At 40.6% G+C, this 20,714-nt stretch overlaps 1 protein-coding gene across 8 annotated transcripts in view; it reads left to right on the top strand.

Moving 5' to 3' along the window:
* Positions 1–20,003, top strand: part of NCKAP5 (NCK associated protein 5) — a 364,594-nt gene extending 344,591 nt beyond the window's left edge. For all 8 annotated transcript variants that reach the window (XM_079311233.1, XM_079311234.1, XM_079311231.1 and 5 more), the window contains one exon: positions 18,398–20,003. In XM_079311233.1, the coding sequence (XP_079167359.1) occupies positions 18,398–18,679 (282 nt within the window). In that variant the 3' untranslated portion in view covers positions 18,680–20,003. The remainder of the gene's footprint in view (positions 1–18,397) is intronic.
* Positions 20,004–20,714: the final 711 nt, after the last annotated feature.

Raw genomic sequence — 20,714 nt, 5'->3', positions numbered from 1 at the left:
CAAGAGTGAGGGGGAAATAAAGAAAGGCCTGGGCTGCTTCTCCTCGTGTCTCAATTCTACAGAGATCAGTAAGACTTGAGCTGGGTGTGAGCTGGCAGCACACTGGGCACTCTGCACTGCTCACCTCTTTAGGCAGATCTTGGAGAATGGGCCAGAAGAGTCTGTGTGCCTGATTTGGGTTCTCTGAGATCCTTTCTGAAGTTGCCTTGCTCTCTCTGAAAGATAAAAGCTCTTCAGCTCTTGAATTAAGTCTCTTTTAAAAAGGACTCTTGTCCTTTTACAATGTTTAAGTATCTGAAGTAATTCTGAGACCATGTGTACTCTGCTGTCATAGAATTAATTTTTTTCACATTATCAGATGTGCTTAAGGAGGGATTCTGCTTATCACATGTGGAAAAGCCTAAGATAATAATTTCAGTCCAATTAGTACTTGGGAAGAGCTGTATCCTAAGATTTTAAACTGGAAAGGAGGTATTGCCTGGAGGTGGAACTACTTTCTTTCTTTCCCCTAACCAGCAGCTGCCTTATCCTGAATCCAGACTTTCAACCCAAAGTTAAAAATATGAACATTGCCCCAAACTTTCCTGTGTGGGAAACTTAATAAAAATCAACTATTGTAGTTACCATCTGTATTTGGGAGAGTGAAACCACATCTCAGTGCACACTCTAGTGAGCACTAAATAATTGCTTTTCTTTTACTTTCATAATAACATGAATACCTGCAGCTGGGGCAGCCCTGGGTAATATTTTGCTGGGCCAGCAGGACATGTTTTGCTGCCTGTACATTGGTGACAGCAGCACCTATGTCATGTTACAACCAGAAGAAAACAGCAAATGCTCCTGATGACCTTGGTCTTGGCTTGTTTTGTACAATGTGTGTGTTACTGCAAATATAGAGTTTGAAGCAGCTCTTACAAATCATTATACCAGAAGGTAATGGAAGGTAGGAGAGGGCCCTTGTCAATAAGAGAAAGCATCTAATGGGCTGGACCAAATGCAGAAATTAGGAGATAGTGGGTTTCTGTGTACTAATTGCATCATTTAGTTTAATTCATATCAAGCACCCAAACCTCACCTCCTCTTTGCTATTTTTCTTGCCAGGCTTAAGAGAGAGGAAGATGATGAGGTGAGGAGGGAATCAGCTCTATTTTCTTTCCTAGCCCTGATGAACCTAGAATATTGAGGAAGAAACTGCCATTATACAATCTGTAGATGGGAAATGAGTCTGCAGTCTCATTCATCCACCTTTGGTCTTTTAAGATCGTTGATTTTCTTTCAATTAAGGAATGAATATAACAAATCACTGAATGTTTGGGGAGGTGATCTAGTAATGTGAACATTGGTGGTATTCATACCCAGCACCACCATGTGATCCCTGAGTGTGGCCTCATGGGGACCTTTGAGCTGCACATTCCCATTTGTCAAAATTGCCTCAATAGGACTTTCCCAGTGACAGACTTGGGGCTGCAAGATTTCCTTTCTTTGTAATCAAAGAGGTTTAATTCTCAGATGAGTGATGCAATACTTGTGCCATCAAAGCAGGGACTGTCTGGGTAATTGCTGAGTTGATGTAAGGCTCATTGTCAGGGGAATTATATAGGAGTATTTGACAACCTGAGTGACAAAAACCACAGGAGCATGGTCTGATAAGAAAGCAGATTTGACCATATCACCCATGGGACTAATGCAGAATTAAACATATTTTTTCTAGCCTAAAGTCTGATTTGCTTAGAAGTAAGCTAAGAGATCTGCAAACATCAACAAATCACTTGTATCTGCATGTTTTTTCCCCTCCACAGGACAAGTTCACATTCTAAGATCTGCTTCCAAGCCTTATATTCCCAGTGAGGTCTTTATTGTTTCTAATACCTTGTCATCAAAGTTGCCCCCAAAAAGTAAAGTGAAGAGACAGCAAAACAAGCAATTTGAAGCCTAGCTAGGCATTCTTCTGGGACCAAAGCCTCACTTGACACACATCACTTAAGAGAAATGTTGTGTGCTGTGGAAGAACATCCTTACAGCCAGCCTGAGGAACTGGCTTGGCAACAGTAAAAAGCTGCAGTTATGGGAGTCTCATTTCTCTCCCTGTGCCTTCTAGGTGAAACTGCTGAGGTTTCTTATGCTGCTGAGAGTTTTAGTAAAAAATTATGCAATGGAGAGTGGCTCAGCAAGGAAGTAGATAGCATTCTCCATAACTTTCTTAAGTTTTTAAAAGGCTTTGGCAAGAGAAGACATTTGGAACGCAGTGTCCAACGGAGAAAATAACTTTTTAATAGTATGCAAGGAACATTTTTAGGGAAAACATAACCCTAAAAAAAGCCCTGGAAGCTGTTATCTGCTGAAGCAGTTCTGCTTCTAGCATTAATGGCCTCAGTAGTTTTAGTATGGTGCCACCAAAGCCCATTCTGACTAGCCCTCCAGCTGGTATAAAGGCTATTTTGTGTTTGTTTAGTGTATTTATGGGGATGGGTAGGTGGCGACATTTTAACTCAAATATCTTTTAGCACATAGTTCTGAGAGTATCTGGGTATCAGCGAGGGACAGAAAGTGTTTGGCATAGGAGAGCAGGCAGTGTGGCATTTCAAACACATGGTGTGCAGGGCTAGCAGGGGAATGGCTGGATGAGTCTGAGAGGAGGCTGGGGGAAGTGGAAAGCAGGAAAACCTGGGGCTGCAGGCACTGCTGGGTGTGTTCAGTGCTCTGCCCAGGGCCCCTGAGTGCTAAACACCCCAATCACAGCACCCTCTGAACCTGCCCCTGGGGCCTGTCAGCTGCCAGATGCACCTCTGAGCTTGGGGTTTAAAACACACTGAGATGTCCTGTGGGCACAGCTGGAGCCTTGTGTGCTCACTGAACCCCTTTGGCTCTGTGAGGAGGGGAGAACTTTGCCCTTTCTGAGTGGGAAAACCCAGTCACTGGAGCAGAAACCCCATATCCCTCCATCTCAGCAAGTCATTTCAAATTACAGAGAGAAGCTTGTCTTTCCAGCATATGGGAGCTGCATAACCACATCACACAGTGGCCCAGATGTCCCAAAGAGCCCTGCAACTCATTGGGCCCAAGGCTGCTGGTGTGTGAGAGCCCAGAACAGCCCAGAACAGTGCAGAACATTTCCAGGGAGTCTGCCCTGTCACAGCTCTGGTGGCCTGGGTACCCCAGTCATTTCTCAGCAGGGATGAGCAGCTGCAATGAGCAGGGGGTGGGTGAGACCCCGACCCATTCAGTCCCTGCCCACCCCCCTTGCTCCCTGCAGACACATCCCCAGCACTCCAATGTCCATTTGCCTTTATAACTGGAGATCCCATCTGGATTTAATAGGCACAGGGGCTCTTAGGTGTGAGTAGCAAGATCCTTTAGTCTAGTAAGAACAAAAGTACATACAGAATAAAAGTATAATTTGCTAGTGATTTCCCTGAGTGGAAAATGTTCTGGGCTGTTTTTCAGAGGTTTGACAGATGGAGCTGATGTGATTTGCAGCATGGCCCAAAGTGCACTCATGTTTCTGCCATTTGTAACCAGGCACTTTTCAGTCCCCCATCTTTGGAAATAAAGCTGCAGGTTTCATTTCTCTCGCTGTGGAATGGGAATATTGTAATAATACTGTGAGCCAAAATGGAATTCAGGACACATTAGCAGCAACAAATGATAAATATTAGCAAGCATGTGACATAGTGTAATTGTTGTAATGGCAGAAATTATATTAGTAATGAAAGAAAAAGCTGAAAAATAGATTGGATCCAATAAACATTGGATTGACTCAATCAAGATAAAAACAGTAGGGTACAGAGGTGTATTCACTGAGCTGTTTGTTTTCTGAAGCTGGAAAATATTTTGACTCCAAGAGGACCATGTGATTAGCAGAGTTAAATGAGATGAATAACGCTGTAATATTTCTGTGAATTGTTTTTCCAGCTGAAACTTGCCTTCCCTATCTATAACAGCAATATGTTTTGCATAAAGCACTCAAACATCACACAGGGAAGGGTGGGAAATGACTGATCTTTTACTGTGAGAGTTCTGTAGCAAGGAGAATACATGAGGAGTAGTTTACACAGATGATGGTAGCAGGAATTGTGGCAATATACTGAGAATATGTTGGCAAATTATTTCTATTTTTGAGAGGATGCTTTTTCTTTCCATATGCACATGACAATAATATCCTAATCAACATGGTGTTTGAAAAGAAGGCAAATTTTATGTCAAATATTAACAAAAAACATATTGAAATAATTTTTTTTTGTGTTTATAGCTTGTTCCACTAGCTGTTTTCCTTTCCCAAAAGTGATTTGCCTTTTATTGAAATAAAAAGTTATACTAGATTTTGTGCAGTATGACACATGGATTCTCTAAAACCTTAAGAAAAATATTGGTAAATATTTTTTGCAAGTTCAAACATTCTACTTTGTAGCAGGTCCAAAAGTGTAATATTTTACCTTTTACTATATTTTTAGGCCCCAATACATGAATTTCAGGCTTTTGTAGCATTCATATTAATTTAATGAAAAGTAATGTTTGTATTTGATGGGAGAAACAAATGTTATTTAGCAGATTTAGTGGCAATAAGTGACACAGGGAACTTTGGGAAGTTCACAAGATGCAATTACATAATTTAAATGTCTAATTATCCTTCACAAAGGCTCAGAGTGATATAAGTTTCCATAGCACATGTCAGAGTCCTGCCAGCCTGAGCTGCCCATCAATCCATCAGTGAATGAGACACAACCTGATGCCTCTGCTCCCATTAGTGCCACCTTCTCTCAATTTCTCTATCCTTTGCCTCCTCATTAATAGAGGTCACTAAAAATTTTACCTCCTGTAAAAAAATTGTAGCCTGAAGAACTTCCCTTAGCTACTCTAATGTTATTCTCAGCAAATCAAACCCTGAGTGATTATTATCTGAAAAATTGTAGTCAAACACTTTAAAGTGATTTTTCTGACATCCTATTACACATGCACATATCCTATGGGTTACTGAATGCTCTGAAAGCAAACTGTAAAACAAGGCCTCAGATGGGTTTGGGTGAATGAAGAGTAAAGCAGAAGTGGGTGGAAAAGAAGAAATTAAATATGAATGGGGTGTGTTGCTGTGAATTATAAAATTAAAATGCTAACTATGCAGTAATGGTCTATGATATTACTCCTAACAGAAAAAAAAGTTACCAGATTGGGAAACCTGTTGGTAACACATATAATAAGACAAAAAGCAGATTTGAAATGTAAAAGATTTTCAGACAATGCCTGAAACTGAGGAGCAGAAGTAGCAAAGCAGACAGCACATGCTTCCTGGTTGCTTTGCAAGAATTATTTTTCTCTGCATAGACTAAGAGGAGACTTGTTTATGGCCTCTAATCAGTAAAAAATAAAGGTCAGGGTTTTTTCATGCTTCTTTTCTTAATGGCTGTGCCTAAATGGATATTTAGACACTTCAGCTTCCCAGTTTTCAAAGGTGTTACAAATCTGTAGCTTTTGCTGATGTCTCTGACTGATTCCTGTTACTTGGATCCTGTGAAAATCATGGAGTTTATGTAGGTGCTTGAAAATTGGTTTAGACATTTTCTCTCTGGCAAGATTTTGGTCTGTAACACCCTGCTGCTGTGCATTGGCTCTGTGGGCAATGACATGGAACAGCAGCAGACATTTCCCCCAAGTTAGAAGGAAGGCCAAATACTGTGCATTTCTAATCTGGTCCTACTGTGTTCCCATTAAGATCATATCATAATGAAATTCTTCATATTTTACATCCATTTCCTGATTGCATTTTCCATAACATTAGTGTATGGGCAACTGTAAAAAGCTAAAACTTTCATTTGCATCATTTTACAGAATATTTTTCCTCTCAGTATCATCCTATCTTTCAATGTTTCCTAGAACCACTATGGCAAGCCAGGTTACAAAGAGCTCAGAATTTCTCGTACAGCATTTCTACAAATAAAATCCATTGTGAAAACATGGAAGCTGTGTTATGACATCATTAGTGGTGTTAAAAGAGGCAGCAGAGCAAGCCAAGGACAGGAGCCACCATTTAGGATCTGTGTGATGTCAGGGCTGGAGCCTTCCTCACTGACTGCTAAGGACTAAATTGTCTCTGGAGCTTCTGTTTGTTTGTGGCAGGTTCATCACTTGTCAGGGTGATACAGGAAGATGAAGTGCCTGGCTGGGCAGGAAATTTAGGAAATGAAGGCATTTATCTTCTTCCCTGTTTCTGCAAGGCAAATCCTGCTGGGCTGGTTTCTGCCTCCCATTCCATAAAAGCTGCCTGGCTGCCCAATTAGTGCTTGGGAAGAGGAAAGGGGGCTAAGCTGATGTCACCCACAGGCGTCACACACTCTGCTTTTAGCTCAGGCTGTCCTTCTGTTCCTGTGAAAGTGTTGGGGAGCCCACTCTCTCTCCTCCACAGCCAAAAACTTCCACACCCAGCAGGCACTTGGGATTGCAGCTATCTGGTGCCATTCCTGGGAGATATCTGTGGCAAGCAGAACTTTTGTCTCCATATCCTGTTCCTCCTGTAGGCATGGAGCCTGGATGTCAAAGGAGAGACAAATCCAGATTCATGAATGCAGCATGATGGGGATAATTACCATTCATATTTATTCAGGGGGAGAAACCCCCCAGAGTCCAGGACACAGAGCATGAGGACAAACATCTCCATGGGTTCCATAGGCTCTGGACAGCAAACCCTGGGGCAATCCAGCAGGAGATAAATCATCAACAGCTCCAAGTGCTACACCATAGGCTGCCTTGTGCTGCTGCTAGTGCTAACCTGTGCTGAGCCAATCTGTGAGACTGTTGGGAGCTTAACAAACGTATTTCAAATTGTATTTTGGAGAAATCTCAAGCGTGAGGGGAACTGGTCATGTTCTGTTCATTGCAGCAGATGGCATCCCATTTGGTGTTTGTTAGCTTTGTTTGCAGCTCAATATTTTGTTTCTAGGGGAACTCAGTAAGTTAAATAATTTATCTCTCTAATGCATCAAGAGTCTGATCCAAGCTCTACTAAAGTCAGTGCAAAACATTTGATTAACTACCACGTTCAGTGGATTAAATGCCAGGTTCTGTATGTTGAAGAGCATTTCAGATGCTCCCAAGTGAGAACTGGGAGAATTGGCCTCTGCCTTACCATGGAGAAATTTTTGCCTGCAAATAAAAAATACTCAAATACTGACAAAAAGCTTAACAGACAAGAGTGCAGGACTGTGGAGATAGGGATGATGTTCTGGTTGAATGTCCAAATTGCTAAGCCTCTCTTGCTATTAAATTCCCCATTTTTTAAATAAAGAATATAAATAATACCTTCCAGCTGCATTTGGAATTTAATCTAGTACTGTTAGCAGGCTGCTTTGAGAGCTTGGAAGACCCCATAGCAGCACTAAGCAAATAATCATTATCACTTAATAGTCTCATCAAGCATTCTTGTTCAGGATGGGATCTTGCATTGCAAGGGCTAACCACAAACACATTGCTCCTCTGATGAGGAATTTTCCAAATGTCAGAAGAAAATTCACACTCTGATCCTACAGAGAGTTTTGCATGGGCAGAACTCTACCACCTTTGGCAGTCCTGCTGTCCATACAGGGCTCCTAACATCCCTGTGCATGGAGGAAAGTTTTATTCCATTGTTACAAGTATTTGAATCCTGAATAATCAAGGATATTGAAGAAAATAACACTTAAAAGTTTTGGGAGTTTTGTGTTCTGATAAATATTAAGTGCCTGCTCATTTTCAGCAACATTTTTTCAAATTATTCATTCACTGGTAGGGCCTGGCAACTGCTTTGCTCTCTATTTTCATCCAGATTTTCTGTTTGTATCATCTTTGGGCATTCAAAATGTGAGTGTATATTAGGTGTACAGTGTGTCTGCATGAATTCCAGTTGTATTTTAGTCCTCCTAGTGGCCTATCATATTAACAATATTACAATCTGTGGTTTAGGCATAGGAATGTTCTATATCACCAGTATCTTACTGCAGCTGCAGCATTGATACTGCAGTAACACTCTGCATTTCTAAGGTCTATAAATCTCCTAAAACATTTGTCCAACACATCCAGTCATGTGGCAGCTATCACTTCACACATTTCTCTTTTTATACAGAAATTGCAGCAAAATCAATGCAAAACACCACTACATTATTCTTTCCCACAAAACCAGGGTACCAATATATCAAAATATACGAAAAATGTAAAATATATGACATATATGAAAAATGTGAAAAAACCTGGAAAGCATTGCCAGAATGTCACCTCACACCTTGTACAGTCCAGGTAGGCTCAGCTCAGTTACTGCCCTTTCAGGTCCTGTGGGATGCCTAAGCTGAGCTGTGCTGGAATCCAGGGAAGCTGGAGGTGGAAGGGCAAAGCACAAAGGTCCAACAGCTGTCCCTGAGTTTCCTGTTTTGAGGCTGTGCCCCTCACAGAGAGGTTGGAAGCATTAATGCCTCCTGCCAGATCCCAGTGGGACACATTCTGCATGCCTGGCTGAGCCATGGAGTAGGATAGAGCTTCCCATGACCAGAAACAGATGCACTCATTTCTGAAAGATGAAGTAAACACATCTAAATCCATAAATTAACTAAAATTCCCCTCGGATCACAGCCAGATGATATGCATGTTATTCAAAATGGATATCACTGCTTTAATTCAGTGAGGAGGCAAGTTCAACATTTATAAATCTGGTTGTAGCAGTGGTCATCTTGGTGCTCAGCATTGCTCTGCTTCATTCTGAATTCTTACTTTTAATAATTCTAGTTCCTTATTTTCCTAATAATAGAGAAACACTGTTTCTTTTTGGCCATCCTTTAGAGTTAAAAATGGACTATCACCTGCCATCAGCATTTCAGACATGAATTGCCTATTCCCTGCACTTTGTACACACCAAGTGGGTGTTTCAAGAGTGTGAATGGCTGGCCCAGTGTCAGGAGCAGCCAAAGAAAACTGCAGGGCAGGGACCAAAGATCTCAAAACCCAGTGGGCACCTCCCTTTGGCCATGTGAATGAGCATTGCTGGCATCCCTTCCTCCTCCTCAGCACCTTCAGCCACAGGCAGACACCTGCAGCTCCCAGGAATCCAGGAGCTCCAGCCTGGATTAGAAATCCTGTCCTCCAGCACATCTGAGATTTAGCCATGAATTCCTTAGCTTCTAAATTGCTTTTTTTTTAACCTGATTATCTTCCAAAAAGGTTTTCTAAATTCATGATTAATTTTTAGGTTGGCTATTTAATACAGTGTTTGGTTAACTAATTCATGTAGTTGTTTATAATTATTGCCTTGCCATAAAATCATCTTAATAGAAGGTTGGGGTTTTTTTGTTTTCTTTCCAGTAGAATAACAAGTTATTTTATTATTCAAACAAGCCTTACTTCCTGCTGTTTTCAATAAGATTTTTAATAAATATGTAAATTTAAAAATTAATTTACTGCATACGTTTGGCAGCATGATTCTTGAACTGACAAAAGTTTGATGGATTGTAAAATTATCCTCCATAAAAATCATCAGTCACAGTAAACAGAATTTATCAGCCTCTGGTAATTCTACAGCTTTTTCTTCATCTTATCTCCTGTTAGGAACTCACTTAAAATTGATTATAATATAGTATGTTTCTAGAAACGTAATTCATTCATATATTAATTAGATTTTAGGTTAATATCCCATCATGGAATAGGACATGAGCCAACAGTGTTTTCCAGTTGTTAGAGAATTGCAGTAGAGAGCCCTTGATTACTGTTCCCATGTGGTTTAACCGCCAGGACTAATCACTAATCAAATTCAAACAACATAAAATGGAACATCCTTCATAGCATTTATTTTCTAGCTGACTTATACTGTAGGCTTTTTATTGATACAACTTGCTGTACTGAAATGAACTAAAAATTGCAAGAGAGGATTTATCCTTCTACTTTAATTTGGTTCTGCAGCCCGAGCCTGAAACTCTGTCTTGGAATTTTGTGCGTGTTGTGCTGCTGTCCCTGAAATACTCTGCCCTACAGCAGAGATAAATTGTTTGCATAAATTTAGAAAGTCCATGTAAATAAAAGTACTGTTATGTAGGATTTGATAGCAGATGAACTTAGAACATAGGTTTCCATCTGCAATTCGTGCTTTGCTTGAATCAGTGCTGAAAAGCGTGCAGCTCATGACTTCAGCTGGAGAGGTGGCAGCCACAGTCGTGTAACCAGCATCATTATTTGCATCTATCCTGTCCCACTTTTCTCTGATACAAAGGAACTTCTCTGGTCTCATTGCACAGAGTCAGAAAGCAGGGAGCACGTGGTTCAGGCTGCTGCAGATTTCCTGGGAAGGCAGCCTGGGCTCTGCCCTTCCCCTGCTGCTCCAGGAGCATTTACCCCAGGGCAGGACTGCCAGCCCCAGCCCCTAACCCTCACTTAGGGAAGGTGCAGAGCAGGACACACCTACTGGGTTTCATCAGTGCCCTTCAGGAGCCAGGTGTCACAGAAGGGGAAGGAAAGGGCAGTGAGTTTTGTTAGAATCATTAGAGATAAAAAAATCTCTGTTACGTAGAGTTGATTAAAATCTGTAGCAGAAAGGGAAATGTCAGCTTCAGGCTCCTAAAGTAAACTGTGTTGTTGGGCTGGGGTTTAAGCAAGCTAATTCAGAATTTTTTAGCAATGAAGAAGACCCTGTTTCCAAATTCTAGAATTTTGACCTCTCCATTCCTGGTGGGAGCTTGGAAGAGCTTTAGTTCTGCTGTGTGTGCACTGTGCCCATGAAGGCTCCCTCTGCAGTGGTCACACAGAGGGGAACTGATGGGTCTGGAAAGTCTGCTTGTGTCTTCCCAAATTTCCTTCCTCTTCAGAGGCTAAAAATAAAAAGCCCTATTTGCTGTGGAACTCACTCCTTTGTTTAAACTACCTCCTTGAATCATTTTAAGAACTTGACAGGGGGGACATTCCCTTTCCTTTCCTTCCACTGCAGGTCTTCCAGACTCACTGAACTCTCCCTCAGACAGCACAGCCCTCTTGATGTCCATAACAAACCAGTCTTCATAGCTGGGAGAATTATTTCTACATGCTTTTGTCATCCTGCTGATTTCCTCTTGATCCTGCCACATAATCTGGCTTCTTCAGTGGCTGGACTCAATGATCTTAAAGACCTTTTTCAGCCTAAACAGTCCTGTTATTCCATGGTTCTCTTTCTACTGCTTCTGTCTTTTTACCCACAGGTCAGCTGGATGGTCATAGGCTATAAACCTAGTCCAACACACAAAAGACAGGATTACTAGGGAGAAAAATCATTACCCACTTGCAATTACCTTTTTCAGTACAGTCTTGGAGTGCAATTCCATTTTTCCAATTCCAGTATTCCAGGTGAATGACACACAGACATTACAGGCCAGGAGCTGAGGCATCACTGCAGAGAAGAGGGATAAGTGTCTTTGTAACTACCAAAATTAATTGTCTTATTTAAAAAAACCCAAAGATGGAAGATTAAGACAGGTAAGAAGACAGCTGGTACTCAGGAACTCTGAGAATAGTTCAGCCATACAGAAAAAATTACTCTGATTACAGAAAATGTCCATGAGATAATATGTTATATGAGTACAATCCTGCATTTACCAAGTCTGAGAGGATTTTGTCTCATCAGTCAAATGGGAGATAGAACCTATATCTTTAAGAACTGCATGGAATTAAAAAAAAAACAACTTTGAACTATAATTTTTTCCCCTCCTGGATTCAGGTCCATGTAAGTATCCCAATTAAAAAAAAACTAAAAAAAAAAACCTGAAACAGTGAAGTTATTTAGGACTGCATAGTTCCAGTACTCTTTGGTTATTACTGGCAAAATAACCTTTCATATAATTCTGTCAAGGAAGAGTATTGACCTTCAAAGGGCTAAGTCAAATTCAATAACTTTGTCACCAATCCTACCTTTCAGTATGACTTTTTTCATTGCCATTTTTTTTTTAATCACTGAAAAATCAGGAAAATTTTGCTATTTAACTCCCTCTACAAGTGAAGCTAAAAGGATCTCTGAGAAGTTAAGTGAATCCTATACATCTCTTGTTCATTTTCAGTCCATCAAGTTCTAAAAACTGAGTAACAGCTTCTTTTCTCACCATGGATATTTCTTCCTTAATGCCTTGTGGTGAGCTTCTGATTGCACTAAGCATTGCTTTTAGTGAGTAGATTCCCTCTGTGAGAAGCAAAATTGGTGATTCTGCCAATGTGAACAGTGAGGCTGTGCTTTGCCTTCTGGAGAAAGGACTGGTGTTTAATTGCTTTTCTTTTTAATACATTGCCTCAACACACTTGGCTGAGCACCAGCACTGTTATCCTTTTCCAAGGTATTGCCACTTAGAATTGTATTTTCTTATTCCTTTTTAACTAAACTTTGTCCATGCAGAGTTGATGCAGCCAGTGGCCATTATGGGCATTATGAGAAAACAGCATTTATGCCATTGAATTTGTACCTGAACAACAGGCAAAAAGTCTGGGAACTCAGACCTCAGCATCCTGGTTTATTAAATTATGCAGAAGTTCAAAGAGGGCTGGTATAAACCTAATCAGGTCAAACAGTCTTGTCATGCCAAGGAAATATTCATGTATGAGGATGGTAATCTTGGCATTAGAATGCTGAATGTACTGAGTCATCTCATCATTTTATGAAAATTATGCTTTTGAAAGCATAAGGCCCAATTCACTAAACTAAATTCTTTTATCTCCTAAATCACACAAGAATTCAAGCTATAGACAACATAAGTTTCAACTCCTCAGCCACCTGTTCCCTAGGCAATAGCTGTTTTGTCCAGATCTGCAGCTATGAATTGCACACAGTTTGTGCTAATCAGGTGTTTTTCCTCTAAGGTAATTCACTTACAATTCAGGATCATGAGAAAGGCTTTCCTTGTGATACTAAAATATATTTCTAGATTTTTATACTCTGAAATATGTAGGTAAACTTTGATTATATTGTCATTTTTACATTTCCCATAATGCCATCAGGGGATGATACATACCAATGTATATCTGGCTTTCCTATCAACTGCTGAACGTTCAGACTAATTAACTTAAAAATGCCTCCTAGCAATGCATTTTTTCTAACAAAGGAATCTGGCACTTATTGTTTATCATGGAAATCTGATGGTATGACTCTGAGAATGTCATTATCTGCTACATCAAAATAATTTTGGGATTTCTGCTCAAGTAGAAAGAAGAAAAATGATTCATTATTTCAGAAATTATTTTACTGTCTGTCCAGAAAAGAGATGAAAGCTTCTGACAATGTACACTGGAGAGCAAGGCTTATCTTATTATTTAAAGTTATGCTTTAAAAAGAAAGAGGTTCAAACACCCCATTTTTAGCTCAGCTGTAATGCAGCAGAGGTCAGGCAGTTACAGCCTTCACCTTTGTAGTTTGCAGGATGTGGCTGTGTAAGTATTTTCACTGCAGTGTTACTGGTCCACCTGATGTTCAGCTGGATCTGGAGATTGTTCATTTGCAGAGAGCCTGCATGGCATTCTGCATGGCAGACAGTCACTGAGAAGTTATTTCTGATCACACCAGCACATCTTGGTCAGAAAGCTGCCCTGCACCTCCTTGCACCTGCTCTACAAGAAGCTGTGGCTGTATTAAAATTGTCCCACTAAATAGGTTGTGAGAAGCCCTTGTGGTGCTGCAACAGCATTTCCCACTTAGACCCATTGTGTCATTAATACAAAGCAGTTACAGGAGTTAGAGGGTATCTAAATTGGAAGAACTGTGAATTTAAAATAAGAAATAGTTGCTCCAGGGATCAAGTTTACCTTGAGCATATGCAGGCAAAGTAACAAGCAATTTTTAAAAAGCAAAAGTCTAGAAAATTGTTTTTCCTCACAATAAAGTTATGAGCAATAAGTAAAAATAACAAAAGGGAGCATACCTTGTATCTTCTATTAGAGATCAGATCTGAAATGAAGGACTTTGAGTTATACAATTAAGTATTGATTTTGTTGATCTATATTTAATTCATAGCAATTTTGTTGTTTTTTACCCAATAGTGTTTTGCAGTTATACTTCACTTGAAACAATGCCCTTCTTGCTTTTGTGTTAATCTAAAAACTAAATTGCTCAATGCATGAGAGACATAAATAAAGTTTGTTTTATTCCTTTTTTTAACTGATTCTGAACTCTTTAAAGTGCTGGTTAACTAAACTTAGACAGCTGGAAAATACATTTATCCTGCAGAATGGTTCATTGCTATTTCTGGGCTCTGGAGGGACTTACAAGCATAGCCTGACCTCCAGATAATCAGAGCTTCTGTCAAGTCATGGCCTTGCTGCTGCTTTTCCTCCTGCACTTGTGTGGGGTCCTCTGTGCCTGTGGACCAGCCCATCCTTCCCTGCTCCTCCTTCCCACCACACCTCAGGAATCCCTGTGATTCAGGAGGGCTGCAGCTCTTCCTGCTCCTTGATCACAGAGCTCTGGAAAGGCATTCTACCCACATGTAACCTCTCATTTTTACAGTTTGCAGAAAACCTGATTTGATGTATTAATGTAGGAATAACACCTATTTATAATGTATCAGTGTAACTGCAGGCTAGTTTTGTTTTCCTAATTTGCTGTGCTTGAAGTGACATGCCAGATTTTATTACATCACTAATGGGTTTTAGTTATTCCCTTTAGGATGTTGCCAGCAAGGAAACATTATTCTGATTCATGACTCATGGGTTTATTTCAAAGTGATGAATGTCTGTGTGTGTCAGGAGGAGTTTCTCCTCTTCTGACAGCTGGTTCTCAGGTGGTGCAAGGCACCCCATACTGGGCAGGTAAGAAACTCCAGCCGTGGAGCTCTCCACCTGTACAGAGGAACAGAGCAACAAATGCTCCCTGTACCCTAAGGCCTGAATGGTACAGATTTTCCATACAAAAAATACACTTAGGATAACTAAAACAAGTTAACCATTGATCTGCTTTAGGGTGATGGGCCAGAGCTGTTACCGAAGCACTGTGGAAAACAACAGCTCCTGTCTGCACTGAGCCTTTTCTCCTTTTTTTTTTTTTTTTTTAATTATCTGTCTCTTGTAGACCAAAAATCTCTGGCTACGTGTTTTTGCCTTTTCCCTTAATTAATACTTAAGAAAATATATAGCATCCACACCAAATGCAGCACTCACTTTGTTCACAGAACAGAGCAGAACAGTCAGCAGCAGAGTCAACATTTAAAGCTGGGGTGGTTTTAGCATTGCTGCTTGGAAGGATCCTGTGTGAGAACAAGCAAATATCTCTGTGCTGTCTGAGCTCTTGTGGCAGCACTGAGCAAAATCATGGAGCCTTTCTCTTTGCTGTGGTGCCAAAACCAGCTGTTCACTGTGCAGAAGGCCACTCCTGATACAGGAGAGATTTGACTGGAAAACATGACTTAGAGGTTAGTTAGGTGCTCCCCACACTTCTTACCTGGATGTAAAACACACTGCCTCGTTCCACTCTGCAGAAGTCACATTAGTATGACTCTCAAATGAATTAATGAACTAATTACTTGAAAATAAACAATTCTAATGTCTTTGGGCCAACCCTTGTTCTTTGTTATAGCTGTGACTCTGCTGCAGTCAATAGCAAATCTACATAAATAACCCCCAAAGATACTACATAACCACATACACAATTTATCAATCAAATCCTAACAATTGTTGTTTTTCTTTTGCCTTTTGATTCATCTAGTAGCTTTAAAGACTGCCATGAATAATAAGAAACTTATTTGAGGATGAATCTAAATAAACACTCTTGGTAATTTTTTTACAAATTGTATCTATAGTAACTAGAGAAAAAATTCTTAACTTGGTTTAACATTTCTGTTCTGACACACACCAAGGTAAAGAATTGACCAGAGACTCTTCAGCTCCAGGAATGTACATAATTGTGTTATTGTGAGAGAAACTGTTTTGTTGATTATGCAGAATCTTACATTTATATCTCTGCTTAAAGTTTTATTTTTGCTTGTGAGTTTTCTTCTGTGTGTTAAAGAAAGGAAATTTCAGGTTTTTTCTACAGAAGGATGTAACTGGGTACTAGGACACCTGAAAAGGACAACTCTATGTCCAAAAAACACCCTTAATTTATTTCTGGGTTTTTTCTTGTTTTGGTGATAAATGTTGCTACCACTGTTACAATTAGTTTTCCCTTTAAGCCCTGATGTATTTTAGATGCACTGTTCACTACTCAGGATCTTTTGTCAACAGGTTTCTCTGATGGCCTTCAGTTCACTTCAATTTCACTTGATTCAATGTTTTTGCTTAAAATTTGTAGACTACTTTTACTCCCTGCAGTTTCTCTCATGTACTTTATAAAATAAATGAGAATCTAGGGTGTGATTAAAGTAGGATTGTAGCCTAGGTTGTGCTGGAAGAGTACAAAAAACTATTGATACTGCATATATGCAGAATATAGCAATGTATTCAGTCTGGTCTGTCCTGAGGTGTAAATCCATCCTTCAGCAGGATAGCCAAAATCCTCCTGTGATTGTGGTGCTCTGTCCTGCAGGTTCTCCAGAGGTCTGTGCTCATCCTGCCCAGGAGTTGAAATTGCCTCCATTTAAATCAATAAATTTTTATCACAGGCCTTACTAACTTCAGAATTGAGTCCTGCAGTCCCAAGTCTGTGCTAACTAGCCACATTCAATTTATCTAAAGAAAGGCTGTGAAGTGGGAAAATTAAAGACAAAGAAACATCATTTAGTCTGTCATATAATAAAGTATTTTAGGCTTAGCACTGTGAAAAGCAAAATGTGCAAACGTGTGTTATTGATTCCATGGCTGAGAATTTTCTCATCTGGCCCACAGAGAAGTAAAACAGCATTTCCAGTATTTTAAATGAAGTCAAAGCAAAGAATATTTTAAGATGAAATTGTGAAAATTTTCTATTGTAGGGTCCTAAATTTCTGATCATTCCCATTACCAAGGGTTATGTTCCTGAATCTCAGAAAACATTTTAATTAGAGATATTGAAGACCTTAGTTTTAACTGTCATCTAAAATTAAATCCAACACAACATTCCCTAAAACCTTTTAGACTCAAGATTAATTAATTCACCAAACAGAAAAAGTTCATTTGCTAAGACTTCAGGATCTCCTGTTGCTTTGCTTAAGTTTGTTTGAAACATTTTCCAAAAATAGTGATCTTATCCATGCATTGTCATCTTATGAAATGTGACAAGATCAGTGCAAAACCAGTCATTGGACTGGCACTTCAATTTTTATCTAACTAGCCATCAAAACAAGCAATCAAACTACCTGACAATTTGTCTTCCTCTCACCAAAGATTTCCAAGGAGAAGCAGCACAGCATGCACATTTGACTGACTTGAAGCTTGAATTCTTCAGAATTCTTCTGCACATGTAATGACCCACAGCATCCACACACCTGCCCAAGCTGTATCTTCAGTGTGCTTAACATGTCATCTCATTTTCTGGCTAAACAAAAATATTGATGCCTTGCATCTACAGTAATTTACTGATTCTGTCTTTGCCATCTGATGGCAGTACCAAAAGTCAGGAATGGCTTTGGCTCTGATGGCATCTCAGGATGCTTGAATCTTATCTGCCCAGGAGGTTATTGAATGTTGATTGTAAAATGTTGAATGCTATCCCATATTTCTCTGGTAATATGATCTGCAAAAGAAGTTAGTTACCCAGATTTTGAAACACTCTGTATATGAACAGCAGGTTATTTTTATTGAGCTGCTCCCCACACAGTTCCCTAATGATTCCTTGGTCAGATCTCTGATTGAAAATACCAGTAGCTAACAAAGGGATAAAATTACTCTGGTACAATCCTACTTTGTGTTTTTAATATAATGTGCTAATACATTGTCCAGTGTTCCCACAGAATTACACCACTTCTCTGGCCAATATCTGATTGATTCTGGTCTGTGGGGATTGGCCCCGTTCAGTGTAATTTCCTGTCTTGTTGCTTTCTTGTCTATTAGAGAGGGTTTGGGTTTGTGGAAATCAATAGGCTTATACATGCAAAGTGTGAGGCTATTCCCTAGCAAGTTTAATTTACATCCTTAATTTATGGAAAATGTTGTTTTCTCCTCTGACTTTTTTTTTTTTTTTTGACTGTACTTAAACAAATACCTATTTAAACATAGCCTCAAAGTATTCATGCAGGAGAAGATCTAAATTACTGTGAGGATGCTGGAGATGTTTTGCATGTGCATAGCCAGGGTCTGCTACTTAGGACATTAACAGCACTTGAGTGTTGCATAAATGGAGTCCTATTTGGCTCAGCAGAATCATTAAAGTTATGATTTATCCTAAAATGGACACTAATGTTCTATTTAATCATAACAGTTATTTAAGCATCCAGCAATCTATTTCCTCTCACCCTGTGAACTTTGGAAAGTAATTAATAGTGTACAATAGGATAACTTTTTAAGGAATATGCTTCCAGTATTTCCCTCTCTTTTACAGAAATTGAAGCAAACTGAAGAAACAAAAGAAGATTCCCAGAACAGAGTATCTAGAATTTCCCTGGAGTCTCTGAATAAATTTAACAGCAATAATGTACTTTTATTAGAAAAAGAGAAGAACTGTCTGAACAAGGTTGAAGGGCAGAAGGAAGAAAATGGAAAGAAAGAAGCAGCTTCCATGAACAGCTCGGGTCGGCAGGATGTGGACAATTTGGAGTCCTTGAGTGATTCCCTGTATGACAGCTTCTCCTCTTGCACCAGCCAAGGCTCCAACGATGTTTAGGGACACTGCCAGTGCTGCAGCATGGAATGGAGCTGAAGGCAAGCGTGGAGTGAGGAGGGAGAGGAGACGGTTGGAAAATTCCCCCTGGAGCTCACTGTGCTCCCATCAGGGTGTTCTGGGCTCCCACCACACAGCAATAAGGGCAGGGCAGCATCATGGTGGTGAGAGGGACTCAACACACCCAACATAATGAATACACAGAATAAAGTCTTAATTTTGCACTTTTGTGGATATTTGTACAGTTGTAAATACATTGGGAAAATATATTTGTAGGGATACATGACAGCAATAAATATTAAATTGGTGCTATGCTCCTGTAATGGCAGATTACTAACTTAAAGAAATTGGTGTTAATATTAACAAGAAAAGTTGGTAGATTTTTTTAAGAAGAGTTATAATTGTCCTAGTCTTAAAACTGTATGTAGAAGCACTGCATTACCATAAACTTGAGCCTGCCAGATTGTCTTTAATAAACTCTCATGGACTCCCTTTTAGAAAACATATTTTTTCCTTTAGTGCAATTCAATACAGGTATTCTAGGGAAACATGCATTTCAATTATTACAACTTCACAACAGGTGTCTTATTTCAAAAGGGTTTTGACTTTTGACATGGCAAGAAAATGAATAGATTAAAAGGCCTGATACTGCTGGCATTGGCTTCATCAATCATGCACATAACTGTTTGAGAGATCAGGGTCAAAGCAATTCTCTGCTGACACAAACAGGAGTCATGTAGGAATGAGAGCCACATAAACCACCCTGTGCTTCTGACTGCAATGTGGCTTTTCAACTTCCACCTCCTCTGTACTCATTTCCCATCAAATTATGAATGTACCATACTGTGTTATCCTTTCTTAGTCTGTTTCATCTTAAGTAAATTCTGAACACTAAAATTATTTTTTAAAAAACAAAGCAACTCCTGTTTGTGACACTAAGATGTTGGTGCTAACCAGTACTAGTTCAAACATATCTTGGAGCAGGGCAACTGGCTTGTATTGGGTGTTTTTGGTTTTTTTCTACAAAGGTTGTTTATATGTAAGGGAGAGTCTATTTCAAAGGTTCTGTGTATTTTTTCTAGATGTGAAGTATTTATAACTGCTTTTTGTACAGCAATTGTAAACTAGATATATTTGGGGTATTTCTAGACTCTACAGTTTCTTTAGCACATGCTTGTTAATCTTTGAAATATTGTATGATCAGTGTTAATATTTTGTGCAATTTGTTATATTTTAAGTCATTTCTGCCGTAAACTTGCATCGTCTTTTTCAACTTTTAAGAAATTTTCATTGAAAGATTTTTCGTAAATAAAACTTCTCTTGCCTACCGGTGCCTGCTGAGGGGTTTTGGGAAGGGGACGCTGTGACAGCCTGGGAGGGCAGGGCTGGGATCGGGGGGTACCCACCGAGCCGCCCCTCTCCGGGCAGCGTTCGGAGAGTTCCTGACACGGGGCTGTCAAACAGCGATTCTAGCGGAATTAACTCTTCTCGGAGCAGAGCTGTGAAACGATCACAGGGAAATAACGTGGTTATCCGGAGAGGAGGGGACCCCACGGAGAGGGACCCAGCACCCCGGGCTGCCCCTGCTCTTCCCTTCCCTTCCCTTGGGCGGGCTCTGCCCCGGGTCCTGGCAGCTCCTGGCCGCTCTCGCTGCCCATCCCATCGCATCCCATCGCATCCTATCGCATCCCACCGCATCCCACCGCATCCCACCGCATCCCATCGCATCCCACCGCATCCCATCGCATCCCATCGCGTCCCATCGCATCCCGCCGTGTGCCCGCGGAGCCGGCAGGGTCTGCCCGCCGCTCCGGCACGTCCGCGGCCACCGCGCCCTTCTCCCGCGTTCGGTTGCGCTTGAATTCCCTTTTAGGGGGCTGGGAGGAGGGAATGGCGGGGCCGCGCCTCCCCTCGGTCCCTCCCGGGGCCGCGGGGCGTTTGCGGCAGGCGAGCGGCGCCTCGCAGCGGGGCCGGGAGTCGGCGGTGGGCTGGAGTCCGGCCGCCACCTGCGGGCTCGGGGACACGGGCGGCACCGGGG

Source organism: Erithacus rubecula, assembly GCF_903797595.1.
Source record: "Erithacus rubecula genome assembly, chromosome: 8".
In the NCBI taxonomy this organism is placed as follows: Eukaryota; Metazoa; Chordata; class Aves; order Passeriformes; family Muscicapidae; genus Erithacus; species Erithacus rubecula.
The sequence above is the reverse complement of the archived record's forward strand: the minus strand, read 5'-3'. Positions and strand labels throughout refer to the sequence as shown.